The sequence below is a fragment of the Pezoporus wallicus genome, unplaced genomic scaffold, assembly GCF_028554395.1.
Source record: "Pezoporus wallicus isolate ANWC-B61680 ecotype Strahan unplaced genomic scaffold, APGP_CSIRO_Pwel_v1 contig_5542, whole genome shotgun sequence".
In the NCBI taxonomy this organism is placed as follows: Eukaryota; Metazoa; Chordata; class Aves; order Psittaciformes; family Psittacidae; genus Pezoporus; species Pezoporus wallicus.
In genome coordinates this window covers 2,359,816-2,383,163 of record NW_026640165.1, presented here as the reverse complement: position 1 = coordinate 2,383,163, position 23,348 = coordinate 2,359,816, and the positions used below count along the sequence as shown (strand labels likewise).

Here is a 23,348-nt window from a genome sequence, read left to right as displayed (position 1 = left end):
AAGAGCAGCATTAAATAATGTCTAATATTTTATTCTTTCAGTTTGTCTGATCACAGACCTGTTATAGAGCTTCCCCACTGTGAAAATTCAGAAATTATCATCAGGCTTTATGAGATGCCGTACTTTCCTATGGGATTTTGGTCCAGGCTGATCAACAGGTTGCTTGAAGTATCACCTTACATGCTGTCAGGAAGAGGTACAAATCTTTATCTTCAAAAGCAATAGTGAGCACGAATTCATTGATCACGAATGCCAACACCTGCATATTAAAGCTATGTTGTTTTACTTTGGCTAATTTATGGCCACTTCACAAACATGAGAAAATGCAGTGGTCATTTTTGTAACTTAAAAATACCCAGGAACAGATAATGCCTGATCTTTATTGATGTGTGCAAAAGGTAAAGATTGTATTCAGCTATTCTCATGTAGGGCTATTCTCATTGCAAAGCTGTAGCCTTTATTTTGTTCTTTAGTTGGGTAGGCATAATCCTACCAACTAAATATTCATATTTATTATAATTAAATATTCAAAGGGCCATGCATTTTCCATACATTTAAAACATTACATTCATATTGGAGATCAGATTTTTAATCTAATTTTGTATTTTCTAGAGCGAGCTCTTCGTCCTAACAGAATGTATTGGAGACAAGGCATTTACTTGAACTGGTCTCCTGAAGCCTATTGCCTGGTGGAATCAGCAATATTTGACAACAACCCAGACAGTTTTTTGAAGATTACAGCACCTTCTTGCAGAAAAGGTTAATTATTCCTGAGCCTGATTTTTTGCTCCAGTTTGAGTGCAGCTTGGCATTTGGTTTGTTGTGCTTTTGCCTTTGGAATGTTGAGTTTAGCTTTGTGGTTGCAAGTATGGCAGATTGCGATTGTAGTTTCCCTCTTCTGGTTTCTTCAAGGATGCATCCTTCTGGGACAAGTTGTGGATCACATAGATTCTCTTATGGAAGAATGGTTTCCAGGTTTGCTGGATATAGATGTATGTGGCGAAGGGGAAACACTGTTGAAGAAATGGGCCCTGTACAGCTTTCAGGATGGTGAAGAGCACCAAAAAATCCTTCTTGATGACTTACTTAAAAAGGCTGAAGAAGGTATATATTTATGCCATTTAGGCATGTAAGAGGTACATCTGTATGTAGATAAATATTATACGCATCAGCTTTTCATAACATCTGGGTAATTCATGTTATTTTAAAATGTTTCATTTCTGTAAAAAATAACAGTAAAAGTTAAAAGCAACTCATTTTTCTTTTATGTAAGAGCTGTCTGTATATGTATATAATACGGGACAGATTGCAGCTACTTTGTATAGTTATGTGTAAATGGTAGTAATCGTTTATCATGATACCGATAATGCAACTTCATTCATGGAATTCAGTCTAGCACTTAGTAAAGCTGATACTAGATCTTTTGGTAGGACCATATACAACAGAAATTTAAAAAGCTATATTCATTCTACATTCTACAAACTAACAGAATTGTTTCTTTTTATAAACAGAAAAATAATCTCTTGGTCAGTTTGGTGTTGTTACATAGCCACAATTGCTATCACATTTGATTTGTACATATACAGAACCTTGAAAATACTTAAACATGTGAGATACATTAAGTTGAATGGCAAACTTAATTAGTTGTATATGCATGTATGTATGTTTATGAGTGTGTGTGCATACGTATATGTACACACACATAAGCATTTCTATTTAGGTACTCATGTAGTACTTCTATTTAGGTAATCATGTGCACTCACAGAGATACATGTACCTTTCAATGCCTTTTGAATGATGACTATCCTTTTTCTTCTTTTTTTGTGTCTTACTTGTTTCTCTTAGGTGACCTTTTGGTAAATCCAGATGAACCAAGACATACCATTCCAATAGCTCAGATTGCTCCTGATCTGATACTGGCTGATTTGCCTAGAAATATTATGTTGAACAACGATGACCTGGAATTTGATGAAGCTCCTGAATTTCTCTTGGGTAGGCATTATTTTGTAGGGTCTTTTTTACAGAGCTGATGTAAACAAATCTGTTGAAGTCGGTTCTGCAATATATGGAAGAAAAAATTTGAGATTTGTTTTCTATAGAAATGTATTTTTTAAAGTATTCTGAATTTGGGGTTATTAAGTTTTGATTTTCCATTAACTTTGATGCTAGGACACTGGGTTTTATGTGTTTGAATTACTGATCATGAACCTTAACACAGTAGATGATCCACCCATTTTAAAATTGGACTTTTCAGCTATTTTTTTGATAAATGGTTGATATCTCTTTTTTTTAATATTCTTTTCAATTTTATCATTGGAAAGGTGATGGTGGGTTTGGATCTGTATACCGTGCATCCTATGGTGGAGAAGAGGTTGCTGTAAAGATTTTCAATAAACATACTTCCCTCAGGCTTCTAAGACAAGTAAGAAATACTGCCTTTTTTTCCTGTAGTGCCACTCTTAGAATAGCAACCCTAGTGAAGAATTTAAAAAGCTCAAGACTTCACTCCAAAACATTTCTGAGTTTACTTCAGAACTACAGAGGTTATGCTATTTACAGTATTTCATCTGATTTTACAATTTACAGGAGCTTGCAGTGCTTTGTCACCTCCATCACCCCAGTTTAGTGTCTCTGCTGGCTGCTGCAATCCGTCCCCGGATGCTGGTGATGGAATTAGCCCTTAAAGGATCTCTTGATCGTTTGCTTCAACAAGACAATGCAAGTTTAACTAGAACACTTCAGCACAGGATAGCCCTACATGTAGCTGATGGCTTAAGGTAAGCGTGATACCTACTTTGCTCTAAAGACAGGATACAGCTGCAAGTAGGATATAGTGCAAATGAAAATCTTTTCTTATATCTCATCTCAAGCAAAATGTTCCCTGGGCCAGGGAAATGCTTTCATTTTTATGATTGATTAGCTGATAGATAACACAAAATTTTGCTACCTGTGATTTTCTGCTAACAAGTGTCTCTCATGTAAGTAGAGAAATAGCAAGAGCTCTGGGTGAAATTTGTATGTGACCATTGGTTTCTTATTAAAATGTCAAAGAAGTTAATTCAGTGTATTGTTAAGGTTCTGAAAGTCCATGAATGTCCTCAGGAGCTATTGAAGTGTGACTGTAAAATGACAAAACCAGCAAAAGGAGCTTAGGGATCGATGAAGCTTAAACTCTAAGATTCAGTTTTCAAACTGCCAGTGACACTTCAGATAAGAATTGGTACTAAAATGCTGCAGTGTTTATGTACAGTAAATAGTAATTCTAACAATTCTAAAGTCAGTATCCAGTATGGTGGTGTCATGTTGGTGACATTTGACATTTTTAAAGACAATATTTAACATTTGAAAGCATAATTTACTGGTTTGGGAATAATCCACTCAGTGTGCTTGTATAGATGCATCCCTGAATGCTTTCAATAAAAACTATTTTGGTTAACAGGTACCTGCATTCAGCAATGATCATCTACCGTGATTTGAAGCCTCACAATGTGTTGCTCTTTACTCTGTATCCCAATTCAGCTGTTATTGCAAAAATAGCTGACTATGGCATTGCCCAGTATTGTTGCCGAATGGGAATAAAAACTTCTGAAGGCACACCAGGTATGGAAAAATGCTTTGGTTTACAATGCATTATGTCCAAAAATAGCTAATATGGTTTTTATGTAGTCTGTAAGAAGTCAATCACAAAATGAAATCCTAATTATGTTACAAGTTATGATGCCAGATTTGTACTTCTTCTCGACCCTACTTCCTATTCATGTTTTAACCACTTTTAGAAGAATCAAGGAGTATACTAAAGGTTTAAAAAATGCAGATTAAATTACATGCACTTATTATAATTTTTACTGTTTTGGTTTAGGGTAGTTATTGCGATATTGAAGTTGTACTGCTAAACTTGTTTGGTGTTCTATTTTTCAGTAATACATGGGTACTTAAAGGCAATAAATATCTGCACTGTTCCCTGACTTTAGAGAAAACGTATTAACATCTGTTTTAAAGCACTGAACAGTTCAACGACTTTGAAAAGTGCCTTTAGGTCTTGGAAATTGAGCATGAAGGTGTGACTTCAAGTATTAAATGTTAGGCCTTCAGTAAAGACTGCAGACTTGCCCTTCATTTTCAGTATTCATTGATAAATTAATTATTTCATATGTAATGGTGTGGGACGTCTATAACTGATGTACTGTCCCCTTCCTTTGTACTGATTGCTGATATTTTTGGAGGTCTGCCACATGCAAGCTATCGCCAGTCCAGAAATAGTGAGCCATTTTTGGTTTACTTCCTGTGACATTTTCATCAATAAGCATTTGCTCTTAAAAGGATAAAGATGGCTTCATCTGGGTATGAATCATAACTATTAATGAATGATTTATTTGCAGGATTTCGAGCACCGGAGGTTGCCAGAGGAAATGTTATTTACAATCAGCAAGCTGATATTTATTCATTTGGCTTGCTGCTTTATGACATTTTAACAGGAGGAGGTAGAATAATGGAAGGCTTGAAGTTTCCAAATGAATTTGATGAAATAGCCATACAAGGAAAGTTACCAGGTATGCCTTCTTTCTTACAATTTTAAAACAAAAGTGGAACATTTGTGCTGCCTCCTCCAAAAATAACACCTCTCATGTTTTATGTTGCATCTGACGGTGATCAGAGGAGGATAAATAATAGTAATTTTTTTAAAGCTTCTCCTAGTTTCATATGGTCTTGAAATAAGGAGAAATAGGCATCTATCGAACATCATGTTGGTCAAAATTTCATTGCCATTTCAAGGGATCTATCTGCTTCACTTTGGAAAGAAAAAGAGGGTTTGTGTATGTGGGACTTTATCCAGATCTAGATAAAACAGATGTTGCTGAAGGTACCTTCTAATACCACATCTGGACTTCACACGTATTACCGTGGTAATGCATGTCATGCACTGCCAAAGGTGCCTTCTAATACCATGTCTGGACTTCACACATATTACTGTGGTAATGCATATCATGCACTAACATAAACACAGCTCCACTTCTGTTCTTCGATCATAATACATTACATTAAAAGAGCCATTACTGAGAAGCTGCAGATCTTGAAATCTTTTAAAAACCTCTTGAAATCTTATTTAAATTTAAAAAAATATATAAAATGGTGCCACTTAAAAAAGCGGCAGAATTCCTATTTAAATAGGAATTCCCTTTTAACTTATCAAGAGTGTGAAGTGCATGCCCAGCTACATAACATTCTTCATAATTTCATCTGCTTTATAATATGTATTCATTGGCTGCTGGAAGGAAGGTTGAAGAAGCTATCAGGCTGAATGTGATATAGGCAAGCTGGACAATATAACTCAGAATTTGACAATTTCTGTGTAAAGAGCTGTTGAAATTTTATAGTACTACAATCTTTATATGGGATGTACTTACTTATTGCCCTGCAATAATGGATATACCGTGAAAGATTCTTAAAGACTGAAAAGCCATCTAGGAAAGGGCAGTGACTATGCCACTCCATCTGGCATGGCTTCTCCACTAGGAGAGACAGAGTTCATACGTTTTCTACTTCTTAAGTAGAATTATCCAATTCATGGCTCAGACAGTTTAAACCTTCTTCCTAAAGAGGCCATCCCCAGAACTGTTGGCTCAGTATCTCTTGAATGCAGCCATTTGGCTGTTTTCTGTATTATAAGCCTTATGAAATATCAGTTTCTGGAGATAGAATTCCATCTGTGCACATGCTCATCATTTATATATTTCCACCAAAAAGGGTTCTGGCTGAGCTCACAAGTAAACAGTGTCTGTCATGTGCTGAACTGAATATGTTCGTTTGCAGGTATTTTATCATTAATGTTACCTCTGTCTAATGTAGGACTGGAATATCTGCTGTCAATTATCATGAACTGATATGGTAACCTAATATCTAATCTAAATCTCCCCTCTGTGAGTTTAGATCCATCCCCTTTGTCCTATCACTACGTGTGCTTGTAAAAGGCTCTTTTCAGATTTCTTGTTTTGTTCTTAGAGAGGTCATCACTGTAGTCATAAGGTATGTATTGAAAGCCCAAGTGGTTTTTAAACTTCCATATTGCATAAATACTATATGAAGTTGTTTATCTAAATTGCTGTATATTTTATTGGAAGCTCATCTGTATTCCATATCCATATTCAATTCCACAGGAACTGAAAAGACTACAGACTGAAATGACAAGCCTTTGAATGGTCAGCCTTAATCAAAACACAACTCACACACATCTGTGACTCAGTCTCAGGTGTAGGAAGAGCAAAGAAAAAGTTAAAGCAAATCCATTTGCTTTAACTGCTCTTAATGAAAAGGACTCTAGCTCTAGCATTTCATGCTCTAACATTTAATGGTGGATGAGAAATTCCAAGCTGTTCATGGTGACATTTTAGCTTTACATTTTTAGAGTATGATATTTCTAGGAGCAGCTCTGTAAGAACTTAGATGATATCTCAAAATAAGAAGAAATTTATTCAGAACTCTCCTTTCTGAACTATGGTAAAGGCCGGTTAAGAAGTTATCTAATTTCACATTTTAGATCCTGTAAGAGAATATGGCTGTGCTCCTTGGCCTAAAGTTGAGAATTTAATTAAAAAGTGTTTGAAGGAAAACCCTCAGGAGCGACCAACATCTTCCCAGGTATTACTTTGTATATGTATTTGTATTTGTATATACATATAATACATGATACCACAAAGTTGTTGTGCTGTCTAAAAGGAATTGAACATTTAAGTTAGTAAGAGGCACAGGGTATTTCCTTCTTTCCTGGAACTGAAGCAGCCATGAAATACTGCCTGCTCTTGCCATCCAGCATAAAAAGTTCCCTTCAAATCTAGCAACCATTTATTCTAGCCTGCTGTTTTTTCCCTGTGTTGCTGTATAGTGATTGCAGGGAAACAGGGTTCAGATTACTTCATGGTCTTTGCAAAAAAGTCTTATGCAAAAGGACTTTGTTATAGTATCAGTGCAGTTAGCCTATGCTGTTCATGCGTGTGAAAGGACGAACAGCAAGCATGGATGTGAAACCTACTTTCGTGTGTCGGTTATCACACGTTGCGTTGCTCTTTGAAATGAGTGAAATTTTCACATGTGCCTTAACCCCACTGACTTCCTGAAATTCTAACAGAAAAATGAGAGTCAATGTCAAGTTTCTCAGTGCGCAAAGATTGCTCATTAACAAAATGAGCAGACCTGCTGAGACACTGTGTTCATATTTCATAAAACGTTGTTCTCCATTGCTTGTTATTTATCACTGTACAAGTCATTGTTATTACCATGTGCATGCTGTGGCTTTCTTTGTAGGTTTATGAGATCCTGAATTCTGCAGAGCTTATATGTTTGATGAGGTATGTTTCAATACCCAGCACGGCTACAGCAGAGTGCATGGTTGCTGCCAATCAAAGCTGCAAGAAGGCAGGAGTCTGGATAGGCAATGGGAACACAGAAAAAGCACAACTTTCATTTGTTAACCTAAATACAGATGGACATACTTGTGAGGTACGTAGGAAAGTTGCTATTTATTCTGAATTTTTGGCACCCAGATGTATTTCAGAAGAATTAATTGCATTTTAACAGCAGGATATTACTTCTAAGCTTTGTGAGAAGAAAGACTGCTCATAAGTGAGTCATCGCTGTACCCATGAAATGAAGCAAAAATGCAGCCGCTTTTTCTTCTTTTCCTGCCATCCAGATGGAACTTTCTCATAATGCTGGCTTCCTGGCTTCCTTTCTTCTACTCAGATGAAAGCTATTTCTAGCATGAAGGCTAGAACAAGGAGTAGTAGTTACACAGCCCTTCATATCTCTACCTCACTTAACAATCCAGACAGTCTCTTTAAAGATTCCTGTCTTCCCATGGATGCTATCTCCTTGTGTCGCTTTGGGTGATATCCTTCAGCTCTTTTCATTTGATTTTTGTACATCTCAGTCCTGTGCCTTCAGAAAAGGAAAAAGGTTTTAACCAGGCTTGATGTGCTGTGATGAATGTGTGTGCCAGAATTGAATATGACTCATCATCAAAATTATTGAAGTTATATTTTCATCTGTTGACCATGATACGTTTGAATTGGTAGCTTTGGTATAAATTACATGACTTATTTTGCTAAAACTAATATGAGAAAAATAAATATTAGACCAGTACTTTTATTGTTAGCAATTAAACTGAGCATATATTGCAGTGCATTTCCATTTGCTTAGTTCTCTGATGGCTTTGAGACCTTCACTAGAATAGAGAGAAAGAACATTTTTTTCAGCATTCAGCTTAGAGATTTTCCTGTGTAATATTTGGGGGCTCTTTCCCAGCACTTTGAAGATAGATGGCACAGCTGAAGATATATTCTGCTAATAGAGAATGAGATTTCTGAATGGGAAAGATAGGCCTTGGGTCCAAGGGTCCAAGGCCTAACCATTCACAGTCCAAGAAGTTTATTTTCATTATGAGCAATTTATTAGCATTTATCCTTACTGAAATCATAACCAGATTGTTTTTCTTTTCTGACTCAGGATATGGCAGATAGTAAAATTTTAAGTTTGGCCTTAGTGACCCTTCCTACTGAGAAAGAAAACTGGATTGTAGCAGGAACGCAGTCTGGCTCTCTGTGGGCAGTTAACACAGAAGATGAAACAAGAAGGCATCGTCTGCAGAAAATGTCAGATTCCATCACTTGTTTATACTGTAATTCTCTGTCAAAGCAAAGGTATAAATTAATTTTAAGTATTTTGGGTTGCATTTAGGAAATATGACTAAACAGAGATGCTCAGAAAATGACACCAGTGCACTTGGGCAGTTTTGCTCAGACAAGTGCTTATTTTGCCTGTATTTCCACTTAATTTTACACGTAGTATATCTGGAGACTACATTCCTGACCGCAAGTAGTTGTATTTGCTTTTTGTGTTTAGTTGTTTAGTGAAACTCTTGAAATACCAGAGGCCACTCATTTAATATTTTCTTACCTGATAAAGGCATTTCTAGAATTCATTCTTTATTTATTTTATTTCAGCAAACAGAAGAATTTTTTCTTGGTAGGCACAGCTGATGGCAGACTGGCAGTTTTTGAAGACAGAGCAGTAAAGGTAGGCTTGTTCTTAGCTGTCTGTTCTACAAAATACTATAAGTGAAATGTAAAGCAGTTAACAATAGGAGCTTTATTTCATTTAGCTTATTTTTAATTGCTTCTCTAAAACTAAAACTAATTTTCTACTTCATTCTTAGACAAACTGCATGTGTTTTACAGTATCTGTTTTAACAGTAGAGTTCAGAGGCAAAATTATTTCTCATTATAGGACTTTGAAAGGCCTGGCAACTGAGTAGAGAGTGACATTAATGGTCGTTATTAAGAATATCCCAATGGTTATAATCTCCTTTATTTATTGCTGTTACAGACCGTTTTTCTTTTTGTTCACACTAAATTTTTGTAGGGTATCTTCAAAAAGAATATTGTTTAGATATTTTGTAGGTCAGAGTTCTATGCACAGAACAGATGAATGCTGGGAGCTATTTGTATCAGCCGATTCCTGAGGGTTAGCTCCTGACCCTGTGCACTTTAGAGCAGTTATGGAGTTGCAATGCACTGCAGAACTAGAATATGGTTCAGTGTGGGTTGTCTGCAGGGTACAGATGTAACTTGCCATCCAGTTCTTGGAGCGTCTCAGGGGTTGCAGAAAGTATCAATCCAGGTTGTCCTGTTTCCACGCACACAGTCTCTTTTCTATGGGACATCTATAATTACACAATGGTGTTTTTCAATCTCCAACATTCTGGAAAGATACCATAATGGTTCAGAAAATCTGGCTGTTTAAATTTGCTTCAGCAGGCTGTGTGGCCTTGTTTTAACAGTTCCTGAGTGCCTGTATACTCCTTGTTTCTAACGGAGAGTGTATTTTTTCTTGCAGTGTAAGGGTGCTACACCCCTGAAGATACTAACTGTAGGAAATGTTAGCACACCACTGATGTGCTTGAACAAATCCTCATGCTTATCTGAAAAAAACATAATCTGGGGAGGCTGTGGAACAAAGATCATTGCCTTATCTAGTGATTTCTCTGTTCAGAAGCTCATTGAAACAAAGACAAGTCAACTGTAAGTTTATTTATGAGTGATACTACTTGGCTCTTGTTGTTTTATTGAAGATTTCTGGCAGTACTTTTGATGTAATGTCTTGTTCTGTAGCTTGTTCTTTGAGTTCTCTTGTTTCTGTTCTGTTCCTTCCATAATACAGATGGAATACAATGCTCATTAAAATAAGATCAGTGAGTAGTGTTTAAAGTGTTCATTGCTGTTTTTAAACAAGGGATATGCATTTTTACTATATAAAGGGCTTATGAAGTCATTATCTATTCAGAAAATGTATAAATGCCACTGATCAGTTTTTCTCCTGCAATTGCATTTGTCCAGGTCCAGTCTACATTATTTAGAATCATATACACATACTGAGGATAATATTTGTCTTTATATGTTTGTCAGCATGATATGAGTGCATAACTTTGCCCTATATAGTTAAATCATGCATGATTGCTGACTTCTCATTATTTAGAAATTAGAGACTCAAGTTTTTGGAGAGTTTGATATAATTGTCACATGGGCAAAACCTCCATTACTGTGAGAGTCTATGTCAAACTATAGGGAGATTATAGCAAACCCTTTCAGTTGTATTCAAGTCCAGTTTGGTTCTAACGCTGAGTATTCTGTAACAGTTAGAGGCAAACTAACCCCACTCATAGGAGTCAATTAGATATTTTCTCTGTATCTAACTGGAGTTCTCTCTTCTAGGTTCTGTCATAATGCTTACAGTGATGCAAACATTATTTCAATAGCAATAGACAAATCCATCTACCTGGCAAAGAAAAACAGCCATTTTGTGGAAATCTGGGATAAGAAGACAGAAAAACTTTCTGAACTAATTGACTGTGCACATTTTCTTAAGTAAGTGTTTCATCTCAGATTGATGTACGAGCTACTAAGAAAAAAGTAACACCATCCCAGTACAGACAGATGCAAAGAAAGCTGAGTATCACATTGCCTTCTCTAACATATTGCCTTAACCTGCTGGAGGTAAAGAATTTGCCCAGTTGTTTTGGTAAATGTAGAATTGTTTTCCTCTCTTTTGGCTGAGAACTTAAATATTTGATGCAGAACCTTAATTTCCTATGACCGTTAATATATTTCACAATTTTTCTATGATATCAAGAAGATTCATGTAAGTCTGCTTGAGAAAGAAGAAAGTCTTTTGCTGTCCTTCAGATACTAATGCTTTTGCATCCAGTTACTGCCTGCATCCCCTGAATGTCTTCTTTCTCCAGTGCACAGATTCAGTAGGAGATCAGAGTTTAATTAACAGTGTTGGTGATTTTCATTTGCATTTAAATTGCTCCTCTCCCGTAACATGCAACGTGCATTTGATTCTTATGGTGAGATCAGGACCAGCTCTAGGTGTACTCCTCCCACTTTGCAGTGACCCTCCTGCAGACTGGGAGAGAGCAGAGAATACTTGCCTCCCATTTATATGTCTTTTGAAGCAGACCAGCTAGCTCTTATAAGTCCACTAGTTTTCATCCCGGTTTGTTTCAAGTCAACCAACTGATTAGCGTTGATGGATGATTGTTTAACAGGCTGGTATTGAGTCATTTTAGCAGTTGTGGAATAGTGTGCCACCAGATTTTAATACAAATTCTTCCCATACTCATAGGGACAAAATGGAAAAACTAACCACAGAATTAAAACATAAATTGGCTTATTCTGGAAGAGTGAAGACAATCTGCCTGCAGAAAAATACTGCACTGTGGATAGGGACAGGAGGAGGACATATCTTGCTGCTTGATATATCAACACGTCGTCCTGTGCGAGTTATAGACAACTTTTGTGATTCTGTCAGAGTCATGATAACAGCTCAGCTAGGTAAGTAAAACCATCAAATGATGTGTACTTTAAAAATCAGTGCCAAGTTCAGGATTGCTGTGTGCTTTTTGACATGGGATTCCGGAACAGATTAGCATTTTCCATGTTGTGTTCATTCATTCTATTCTACCACCGTCATCTTCAGTCACTGTCAGACACTGCAGTGTTTCGTAAGTACCAGCGGGCTGTCATACCTGTGCCCACGTAAACAGCTCTTCCCTGGCTTGTCACTCATCAGCACATGAACACACCTCACCTTCACTGTGTTCTTGTGCCATGCTTCAGCACAGCTGTCGCTATGTTCTGTCTGATAGTCTCTGTCTCCATCTGTGTCTGCCTGTGTTCTTCCTCCATCTTAAGTTTTATGCTTCTGGCTTTTCTCTCTGTGGAGTTTGTTAGGTTTTAATAATTTTCCCTTGATTGCTTCTTACCCAGTTTTCTTCTCCCATCCTTATTCTGGAATGGTTCTTTTATGTTTGGGTCACAGCAGAACACAGCAAAGCTGGGAAAGTGCTACACATTTGGGCTCAGACTTGTACGTATTTGCTGTTCCTGTCACCAGTTGTTTTGAGCTGCTGTAGGCAGAGGGTAGCTGTGGGTTTTCAGTGGTGATTACAAACAGCCAGAGGAGCATGGTTAAGTATGGGGAATTTTTGGCTGTTTTAACTTCCTTCACCTGTACACTTTCCTGCATCTCTTCCAAAAGTAATAAAGGTCATACCAGGTCAAGAGTTCATTGTACTGCAGTGGTGGGTACACTCGAAATACATTACTTCAGAAAGTACTCTGTGGCACATGTGGATTCCCACTGCCTTCCACTGTGTTTTGGAAAAAGCTCTGGACTTCACTTGCCTGTGTGATTTAGTGTCAAAAGAACCTCCAAAGCTGCTGCTGTGGTCTCAGAAACATGTGATCCTGCTAGCAAACTTCACCATTGCAGGCTGTTTTCTCATTGCCATAATGAACTTCATTTGGGGGCTGTTTTTTCCTTTCTATCACCAAAAATATCCATAGACTACAGTTAGCTCATAGTGCTGACGCTGGTACAAGATGAAAAAACTCAACCTTCCTCTGACTTGCCTTTGCCTGTGACAGCAAGTTTGTAGAGCCTGTTCCGTCCTCAGCTGTTAAGAGAGTGAGCTTTAAAGTCCAGATATACACTAGCACAGCATTTTCAGTCCTTCTAGTCCTGATAGCTCCAGTATCAGTGCTATAAAGAGACATTTTATTTTTAGCATTTTGTAAGGAATAGTTACTATGAAACTTTCTGCCTCACTTATTACTGTCACTGGTAGGGAAAGTGTGTCCTACAGAATAATACAGTGTGATTTAAAAAGCCTTGAGCCTCACAGCATTTGTTTCTAGTCGCCTCGATATTTTTAATCAAAATTTTATGTATAGCAAAATTAATACTTCAGGAGAAGGAGTGCAGCTGCAGTTGCACAAATCTCAACAACATCACATAAGACTGATACATGCAGTTTGATGGGGACTTTTTTCTTTTGATCATCTCTTCCCAGCAATTATTTTGCAAGGGTTGTTTTATTTTCCTAAATTCAAGGACTTCGTTCCTGCGGTGATTTTTCACAGAATCAGTGAAAATGGCACTGAGGCTGCTGAGCAATTCTTGATAATAACGCATTACTTGTGGAAAATGTAAGAAGCTAGAGGGAAATACTTTTCCATTAAATAGTTTCATTTAAGGTTAAAATATAGAATGTCAAACAGATGTAAATATTTCAGGGAAAAGAGATTGCCAGACTTTGAGACATCAATTTTATCTTGGTTCATATACGAGTGTGAAAATCTAATGTCTTTTTTCTTATTCTCTCACCTAACACATTGGCTTATAATAGACATCTGCCTTACCATAAGGAATGATTTATATAGTAAGAAAGGACCCTAATCTGAATAAGATACATTATACTTCAGTTCCAGTCACTTTTATAGGAGTATGGACAGGACTGGTTGCAGGAAAAATTTCAGTAAGTTATGAAAATTCTGAGCATGGAAGACATACGTGGTTCCTAACAGCCCTCATCTACCATAAGCAGAATTAAATCAATATCGAAGGAGAATATATTGCAGATCTCCACAGGGCAGGGAAAAAATCCCTCTCTACCTTGCAGAGGTCCTGGGGGACCCACTAAAAACATCTGCTGATCCAGAAGGAACATACTGTGAGGGTCACACTGCAGTGTAGTGACACAAAACTTCCAAGGCTGTGGCTTTCCCAATAAGCCATACTCCAGTCTGTTTATACCCCAGAAAACCTCCTCATCTTTCCTCTGGGGAAGTATGTAAGTCTTCATGTACAAAGAGGTGTGGGGCACAGACAGGAGCCTGTTCCTTCCCTGGCCTGATTCGTGATCTAGGTATGTAGGCTGGGTCCTATATTCCTCTACTAGCGTAAAGCCAAAGGCTGACTGCCCTCCTCGTGCTGCCAATAGGACAGGGAGCTGCTGTGGCAGGAGAACTTTTAACAGCTTCCATCTATCTTGCAAGACATTTATAGACAAATCGTGTTGGGAATAAGTGGGAAGTTGCTACTGAAACACTGGCACATTCCACTTAGCCCTCTGTGATCCAACCACTCCTGTCTTCCTAGTCTTTTTTGCATTATTCAGTAGGCACCTTCCTACAATCCATCCCTTATTTCTCCTGCCATGCTAACTCTCATTTCCCATCTACATGCCATAGTTAGGTTAGAACACTTTTAATTAGTTTGTATCATATTTCATTGTTCTTTTTTCATAACCAAACTGATTACTGGCACTTTCTGTCTCTGTTGTGCACTAGAACTTCATTTGCAGCCTCTCCCTTTGCTGTGACATCTGTTTCCTGTGTCTCTAGTACCTCTGCTTGTGGTATATAATAGGGTGCTTTGTTCTCAGGCTTGTTCAGCAGGCTGGTCGGCTGATCCAGTTCTTATGCCTTTGAACCCTGATAAACCCCTACATTAAATGGAGACATGAACTATATTGTTTTCATGTCTGGGGCTTTCATGGTTAATGATTTTGAATAAAGGGTCCAGTTGACTGAACTCTGCTTTCCGTCCCCTTAGTGGCATGATGTTGTCTGCTCTCTGTCCTTAAATTACAAAGTTCCCATTTACATGAAAGTTTGATGTTTTGTTTCTTTGAAAAAGGGAGTTTCAAGAATGCAGTCCTGGTTTTGGGATATTGCTATAAACATGATACCGAAGACAACAAATACCACAAAGGTACCTGAGCTGTGTTTTATTAATTTGTATTATTAGAGGAGTAGACACTATCACGCTTGACTGCCCACTGGGAGTGGAGAGTTGATGATCATCATTTGATGTAATTCTGTTGAAACATTGTTATTAGTTTTTGTTGTCTTTTGCATTTCTGGGCTCCATACAAACTAACAGTAACTTTCAAAAATGGAGCAGAGGAAGCCACTAGTTGAAGTATATAATATAATTTGCTGCAAAACTGTACTTGGAGAGTAAATGCCATTGTCTAATCAGAGAATGTATCGAATGGATTTCCAGAGGGGTCTGTGCTAGGTCAGGAATCCTAAGTGTTTTCATGAATGATGTGGATGAAGACACAGTGAATGTGCTTTTCAGGTTTGCAGACAATTCTCAGCTAAGACAAAGCCACAATCACACTGGAGGGCAGGATTAGAGTTCAAAATAATCTTGACAAACAGAACAAGTGGTCTGGAAGGAAATAGGATACAATTCAGTGAGGACAAATGCAAGACCTTTTACTTAATTAGGAATGATCCGTTATACCAACACGAGGAAATGATCAGCTTAAACAGCAGTGTTGCATAAAAAAGGGTTATAATTGATCGCAGGCTGAACATGAGTCAACCATGTCACGTTGCTGCAGAAGAGGCAGACACCAAAAAATGTGGTGTCTATAAGACATGAGGCAATTGTTACACCCTGGTGAATGCTGCTGTGGCCTCTGCTCGAGGAGCATATCTGTTTGGATCATTGCTGGATGATCCAGATTATTAGGAATTGTCCAGAGAAGAGAAATGCAACCTGCAAGAAAATGTTGCAGGAGGTTAAGCTGTTTAATATGTATAAATCTTAGAGAGGACATAATAATAGGCTTCAAATACGTAAATAAAGAGGAAGGGAATAAAGACTTCTACAAATTCCCTGTGGGTAGGATAAGGTCTAACCAGTTTCTATTACAACAAGGGAGATTTAGGTCAGACATCAGCAAAAGCTTCCTGACAATTAGGGTAGCAAAGTGCTAGAAATGGAAGATAGATAGAAAATCTGTCCTTTGGGGTTTTCTAAGAATAGTTACAGTTGTTGTTCTGATCAGTGCCCTTCTTCACCTTGATCTTATCCCTGTGGCTCCTAAAAACATGGCAATGACAGTATAAAGTTAAGGGTGGCAAGTGTAGATGAGCTGACAGTTATATGAATCAAACTTACAGCAGTGTTTTTTATATTGATATTCTTGATTATTACCATACGAATGCCTACTGCCTTTTTAGTCTTTTGATTGTATTTGTGAGTGCCATTACTTATACAGAGAGAAAATAGAGACTCACAGAAGCCTTGGGGGCTTGGTTTGTAAGCACTAACTCGTGCAAGTATTCTCAATTATCATTATCCTACTAAAAGCAATGTGAATTCTCCATGAATGAAGAGCTGTTTGCATGAAGGGAAATTGAAGAAGTGACCTTCTACCATAATACTCACTACCTTATGAAATCAGTTTTCATTTTTAGTTTACAGTGAATGTGTTTTGAGTCTTGTAAGCATTTAGGGTGTATCTGCTCAGGAAAATAGAGAAGAAATTTTATGCAGGCAATTCAGTACTAGCATTAGGTGATCCTGGCCCTCTACTCTGCTCTTGTGAAACCTCACGTGGAGTATTGTGTGCAGTTCTGTTGTCCTCAACATAAAAAGGACATGGAACTGTTGGAACAAGTTCAGAGGAGGGCCATAAGGATGATCAGGGGACTGGAGCACCTCCCGTATGAAGACAGGCTGAGAAAGTTGGGGCTGGTCAGCCTGGAGAAGAGAAGGCTGCGTGGAGACCTCATAGCAGCCTTCCAGTATCTGAAGGGGGCCTATAGGGATGCTGGGGAGGGATTCTTCATTAGGGACTGTAGTGACAGGACAAGGGGTAACGGGTTCAAACTTAAACAGGGGAAGTTTAGGTTGGTTATAAGGAGGAAATTCTTTACTGTTAGGATGGTGAAGCACTGGAATAGGTTGCTGAACCCAGGACAGTTGCCCAGGGAGGTTGTGAATGCTCCATCCCTGGCAGTGTTCAAGGCCAGGCTGGACAGAGCCTTGGGTGACATGGTTTAATGTGAGGTGTCCCTGCCCCTGGCAGGGGGGTTGGAACTAGATGATCTTAAGGTCCTTTCCAACCCTAACTATTCTGTGATTCTATGATTAGCTGTAGTTCAGGTCAGTACCTTATGGCCTACAGGCAGAAAAAATAGTTTTTCAAATGCTTTTAAATGGTATACTCTAAGTTGAGGAACTAGAATCCAAATCATCGTGCAAGTACAAACAGCTTGTAACCGATAACTGCATTACCTCACACATAAAGTGTCATATAAATTGTCTTCCAGGTCCTAAGCATCAAGCTTCATTGAGGCAATTTACAAGTAATTAAAAAATGAGCACGTAAGCAAAACCAATTCTAATTATGCAGTAAGTTGTTTCTGTGACAGTTTTCCGTTGTATTTGTTTTCCAGAATTACAGTCGTGCGTGTCAGTGTGGGACATTAACCTGCCCCATGAAGTGCACAACCTGAAAAAGCATATAGAAATGAGACAGGAATTAGCAGAAAAAATGAAGAGCTTTTCTTTGGACTGAAAAATCACCCTGCAGGTGCCAGTCCCTTTTCTAGTCTTCCATCCTAATGTACTGTGCAATATTTTCAGCTTCTACTTCCTGAGGGTTCAACCAAAAACCAGGAAGAAAAATGCCATGAGAGAGGTAGTTGGTATTCACAGGATACCAAGAAAAAAGAAGGATAAGTAAGTTATTTGTAATATTTGAAAGGACAGAAATATATGAAGAATTTCTGAGTCTAAACTGTTACCATGCATCTGTTGTTTACTCGTGAAGTTCTGCACTGACCAGCTATGGCTCCACTTCAGTATAGCATTGTTCATCCCAGTTTTGATCCCAGTTAAGTTGGGTATAAGCTAGGAGACTATAAATGGCTCTTACTTCATTATCTCTACCGAGTTGACCCTGTAATAAGAAGCAAAAATTAAGCCTGTTTATTGCAGTGTGCATGTATGAGTGTGCTCTGATGATTCATGCTTTAGTAATGTCAGAGCTTATGACCCTGATTATATGGAAGGAAACATTTTATTTTATGTAATAGGAGTGTTTAAAAGAACATAGGACTGCACATGACTCCCTGAAAACAACAGGCAGAATACTCTTTAGTTCTTCTATGAATAGCTGACTTATTTTTTTTTTTACAATCAGAAAAAAATCATTGTACTACAATAGTAAAATAGCTCAGAATTCAGAATTTCAATACACCGACAGGCTTCTGCCAGTTGTTGTCCTCTTGCAGTACTGCGGTCTGCCTTGTTCTTAGAGGTGTAGTCACAGTGTGATGAACATAACCATTCACATAGATCTGTTGTACAGCTCACTTTGAAAATCCAAGAGAAAATCCCGGGTGAGAGCTCTGATCCAGACACTGCTACAACTTGTACCACAAAGAAAGCATCAGGCTGCTGTGGCCAGACTGCAGTGGCCAGGCTGCTGCTTAGTTTATCTCAATCTAAAAAACAAAGGGAACTTTAATATTTCTAATGTGCAAAGTTTCCAGTTATTCTTGTATTAATGTACATAGTTCTTTGGGGGATAAGCAGGGGAACCTTGAGGAGTGTAACAATTGGCTACCTCTTGCATATAATGACCCGAATTTGTTTCCACACATCTTCATTCGAGAGACACCTTTTGCTGCTCTTGGCTATAAGTCCAAGATGCTTCTTACAGCCTGCACTGACCTGCTCTAAGTAAGTGCCTTATCTGACCATCAGAGTACAGATGTCATTTTCTTTTTTGAATGCCAAAAGAATCAATAGGGTGCTCCTGAACTCTGAAGGAGTGGAGTATCCAGAGCCATTCCTGAGTCTATGGAGCTGAACAAGGTTGAGCAACCAAAAAGTTCTCAGTTCCATTTTTACAGTTTTGAAGAAATGATGTACTAGGAGAACAGTATTTTTTGTGTCCAACTCTATCATTGTTCTATTTCCTGCCATGTGTTGTGTACTCAGGATTCCTTTTAGACATGCACCCCAGGTTTTATGTATTTGTGTAATCTGCATACTGAGAATAATTTGCTATTTATATGGGATTTTATAACTAAGAAAATATATATTACCATGAACACTTTTTTAAAAATAGAATGTATGTATTGTGATTATGTTATTTATAAGTCATTCTGAAATGTAAGCCTTAAATCTTTCTATTAAACCTGTGCTTTATCGATAACATGGTCTACTGTCTGACTGCTGTATTTCCAAAGAGCTTTTGGCTGTAGTTTTTGTGGCACTTAATCCCCTGCATCAAATCCCAGTTCTTGTTCTCTGTCTCATAATGCACATCTTGAGCTTCTTTCCATTCCCCAGTTTATCTTCTACTTGGTGTTCTTGCAGCCTTTCCCAGAGATGGGAGATGACCTGTAAGCAGTTCTGGCCTTGCAGTCGCCTCTTCCAAGATTCTCTGGAAAAGAATGATCCATAAACTGGATTGGGCCCATGTTTTGTGTATTACAGGGATAGCAAAGAACAAAAGAGACAACAGCAACCAACTGGAAGACAGGAGGTCATTACAAGCTGACTAAACAGGCCACTCTTGAATTCAGTAGTAAGATGGTAAAATTCTGTAACAGTGGTAGCCCGCTGTGACTATTTAGCAATCCAGCATATGAAGCTCATATAGAGCACATTGATACACCTGCATCCTCCCAAAACACTTTTTAGTAGTGGAAGAAAAGAGCTAGAGAAGATTTGGCATTGGTGCTTCTTGTCCCTGTACCGTTTGACAGTACAGAAGTGCATTTCTGGCTCAAGAGTATGGCACTTCTTGGAGAGAACAGTGACAGGCACATCATGTCAAATTACATGGAAACCGTCAGCATCCCTTTCCTGAGTGTGGGAAGGCTTTGGAAGGAGGCGGCTGCAGCATCGTTTGGCCAGGAGCTGGCAGGCAGAAGTGTGCAACTCCAATTTAGAAGCACTTGGAAACTGGCCTCCCCTTCCCAGCTGGGACACACCACAGAGGGGAAGAACAGCACTTCTGTGTGGCAACCATATAGACCTGAGCTGTAAGGAGACCTGTTCCCCGAGACACCCCTACTGAGAAAGTATAAGGAGAGAGAAAAAGGTCCATGACTTTGTGTCCCCCTGGTTTTTAGTGGGGCTGTTTAGAAACCAGTAGCATGTGAACACGCGTACAAACTCTATCAGATGCCATGCTTCCTGTATGCTTAGGAAAGCATCCAGCACCTCAAACCAGAAAGATAACCCTTACCTCAACTAAAAGCCTGTTTGCTGAGGGGAAACAAGCAGCAGGGTTTGGCTGTGATTTGACACCTGAGCTGGAACATGGAATTAACCCCATGTTCCTCAGAATAGTGCAGCTAAAGGATACTGAGGTTTGGACAAGGAGACAAACAGTGCAGAGTGAGCCGAGTGCTCTTTCCCCTCCTGTGTTAATGCCATTAATGAGGGTCATTCCTTAATTAGTTTCTTGCTCTGATAGAGTCACCTGTACATTAATTTTAACCTTATTTATTTTTAACCTTGTTTCCTGGTTAATCCCCCTGAGAACAAGCTGCACGGCCTGGTTTCAGGTACTTTCTGTATTACATCCTGGCATTCCTCTTACTCTGAAATTTCATACTGCCTCTTGCATCCCTTATTATTACCCTGTTACTCCTTCATGCACTACTTGGGGTGGGGGGGAGAGAATAAGGGAGTTATTATTATGGGGATCAGCTCACTCCTGGGAGTGAGTTGATCCCTAAACATGAACATATGTCATTACTGCCACTTAATAACTGTAGCCATCTACCTGGAGTGAGCAAGACACATAATCCATTTTATGAGGAACTCTTCAGCTACCAGAGACATGAGAAAGTAGTAAAGGGAAAGAATGAGGAAAAGGCAATGACACTCATATTTTTCCATCACTTTTTCAAGTAGAAATGAGCAATTCCTCTTCTCACACATGTTCTGACCTTTAGGTCATTTATTTAAATAGCTCCCAGATTTTTTGATCAGAACAAGCAGTTGTTCTGGTTTTTCTGTCTCAATTAGTGCTTCACTCATACTATGAGCTCATCCCAGGACTGTAGGGCCCTGCACATTCTCTTATATAAAACCTTATCCATGGCCTTTGAACAAGGATAAATAAAACCCACATTTCTTGGTGGGCCAGGGCACCATTTTGTTAACTTTCCCAACTATATGTTCTTGTATCTCTGTAACATTATTATTACCTTATAAATACAGAGTGGCACAATCACAGGAGAGCTGAGAATCACACTTACTGCATATCTGTATTTTTAAATGATTTTAAGAGGGGGGAAAGCCCACAGCCCACAAGATGTGTTATTGCAGTAGCAAAGGGAAAGCTCAGATAGCAGCAATTTAGAAGCAAGTGAAATTTCCAGAGTACAGCTTCAAGAAGGCACTCGCTGTGTTTATGAGCTGTGCAGGTGCTGCACGAAGCCAGCAGTGCCTGTAGCTGCAGACTCCTTGGCAAGACTCCTCAGTACTTACACTGGTTCCTGTTCAGTTCGGTAATGGAATCACGAGAAGGATTGAATTGCGAAACAGCTCTTTTCCCTGCAATGCCCTCATGCTACCATGGGTTTATTATGGTGGTGCTGAGCAGCTCGGGCTGCTCCTGCCCAGTGAGGGCGCCAGCTTGACCATCACAGCTCCCGCTGAGGAGCAGCCCTGCCTCTGCACAGGCCTGGTTTGTGAGGCTGCAAAAGGGGAAAAGCATTTCACAGGCACTCCCCTTTCCCAAGGGAAGGGGGACCCAGAACCAGTCACAGAGGGCAAGGAGAGGCCTTGGTTTCCCTGCAGGCCCCGGGTCAGCCGGCTGCAGTGACAGGAGCACAGTGACTCAGCTCACGGGGCACACAACTCCAGCACCTCCACAGCCTCCTCCCCTGCCCCTGCAGAGCCTGACCCATACAGGACCATCCTGTGCAAGTGCATGGCCTGGCAGGACAAGCCTTTGCATTGCAGAAAGCAATTCACACAGTGACAATGGAAAACCTGGCTCTTTGCACTGCAGGTACATTAACATTAGCTCATCAATGCTCAGTTCTGCTTGTTCTTGCCTCGACATCTCTGCAGTTGCCTTGAACACATCTGTTCTCTATGGAGTAGCAAGAAACTTCCACCCCCACCATCACCCACCAGGCTTCTGGGCTCTGACATTTGGACTTGAAATCAACCAAGCCAAGGCTGAGGCTCAGAAATGTTCCCTGTGCATCACCAGAGGTCATACTAAATACAGTTAAAAAGCTGCAGAACCACGGGCAGAGCTCTGCGCCCTTGAAACCACCACTGAGCCCACGGGGTCTGGGGAGACCTCACACAAATGCATGGGGAAGCCAGCCCTGCACACCAGCAGCTTCCCTACCTTAACTGTGTTTCCTGGTGAATGCCCACGTAAAACCCACAGTAACTTCACCATTTTGAAGCCCTCTGCTCAGACTTTGGTGTCTGCTGAGCTATGTCCACAGGTGGGAAAAGGAAACAGTCAGGCTGATGCCCCAGGGTTCAGGTAAGGGGATGCTGATCCCAGGGTGCCCCATCTGCACCCATGGCTAATTATCTAGGTCCAAGGGACCAAGCTATTGAACAAGCCACTGGAGCTCCTTTCTCTAGGGGAAGCATCAGTGCAATGGGGCTAACCCCTTCTACCACTCTGGGTGCTGTTGATGGAGGACAAAAAGCTCGTCTGATACCCAAGCAGTGGTGTCAGCTGCATAAATAAAGATGCTTCCTCTCTCCACACGCTTCTATGGAGTGCTCTGGGGACAACTCTCACATTACCGTTAACACTGTCAGGAGCAGGCAAAACTCAAAGGATGCTGGTGAATCAAATACAGGTTTAATGAGTTTCTGTGACGCCAGAAAGTTCAGAATTTGAAAAGCGAATTTCTCAACTTGAGTTTCTAAAGCAGAGCTCCCCCCAGAGCCCACGCTCCCAGCCGAGGCAGAGCAACAGCAGCCCCTACGGGTGGGAGGAGCCAGAGGCCCGTGTGCTGTGCCCAGTTGAAATGCCATGGTAATGACCAACCACCAGGCAGGTAATTAAGCCTCCATAAACAGTCATTTTCGAGCATTATCCATGCATCAGAACTGACCTGCCCCCTTTTTTCTTCTTCTCCAAAATAATAGCGTGTGCTGAGCATACTGCAATTGGAAAACCTCATGACCAAACATGC

General features: G+C 39.5%; 1 protein-coding gene across 3 annotated transcripts in view; it reads left to right on the top strand.

The window, feature by feature from the left end:
* Window positions 1–19,369, top strand: part of LRRK2 (leucine rich repeat kinase 2) — a 70,460-nt gene extending 51,091 nt beyond the window's left edge. For 2 of the 3 annotated variants that reach the window (XM_057417787.1, XM_057417789.1), the window contains 17 exons: window positions 42–196; window positions 613–759; window positions 913–1,104; window positions 1,846–1,992; window positions 2,322–2,422; window positions 2,587–2,777; window positions 3,440–3,600; window positions 4,380–4,550; window positions 6,536–6,636; window positions 7,300–7,494; window positions 8,500–8,693; window positions 8,997–9,069; window positions 9,889–10,073; window positions 10,764–10,916; window positions 11,680–11,888; window positions 15,037–15,111; window positions 17,598–19,369. In XM_057417787.1, the coding sequence (XP_057273770.1) occupies window positions 42–196; window positions 613–759; window positions 913–1,104; window positions 1,846–1,992; window positions 2,322–2,422; window positions 2,587–2,777; window positions 3,440–3,600; window positions 4,380–4,550; window positions 6,536–6,636; window positions 7,300–7,494; window positions 8,500–8,693; window positions 8,997–9,069; window positions 9,889–10,073; window positions 10,764–10,916; window positions 11,680–11,888; window positions 15,037–15,111; window positions 17,598–17,719 (2,572 nt within the window). In that variant the 3' untranslated portion in view covers window positions 17,720–19,369. The remainder of the gene's footprint in view (window positions 1–41; window positions 197–612; window positions 760–912; window positions 1,105–1,845; window positions 1,993–2,321; window positions 2,423–2,586; window positions 2,778–3,439; window positions 3,601–4,379; window positions 4,551–6,535; window positions 6,637–7,299; window positions 7,495–8,499; window positions 8,694–8,996; window positions 9,070–9,888; window positions 10,074–10,763; window positions 10,917–11,679; window positions 11,889–15,036; window positions 15,112–17,597) is intronic. The other variant, XM_057417788.1, reaches the window with a different exon arrangement.
* Window positions 19,370–23,348: the final 3,979 nt, after the last annotated feature.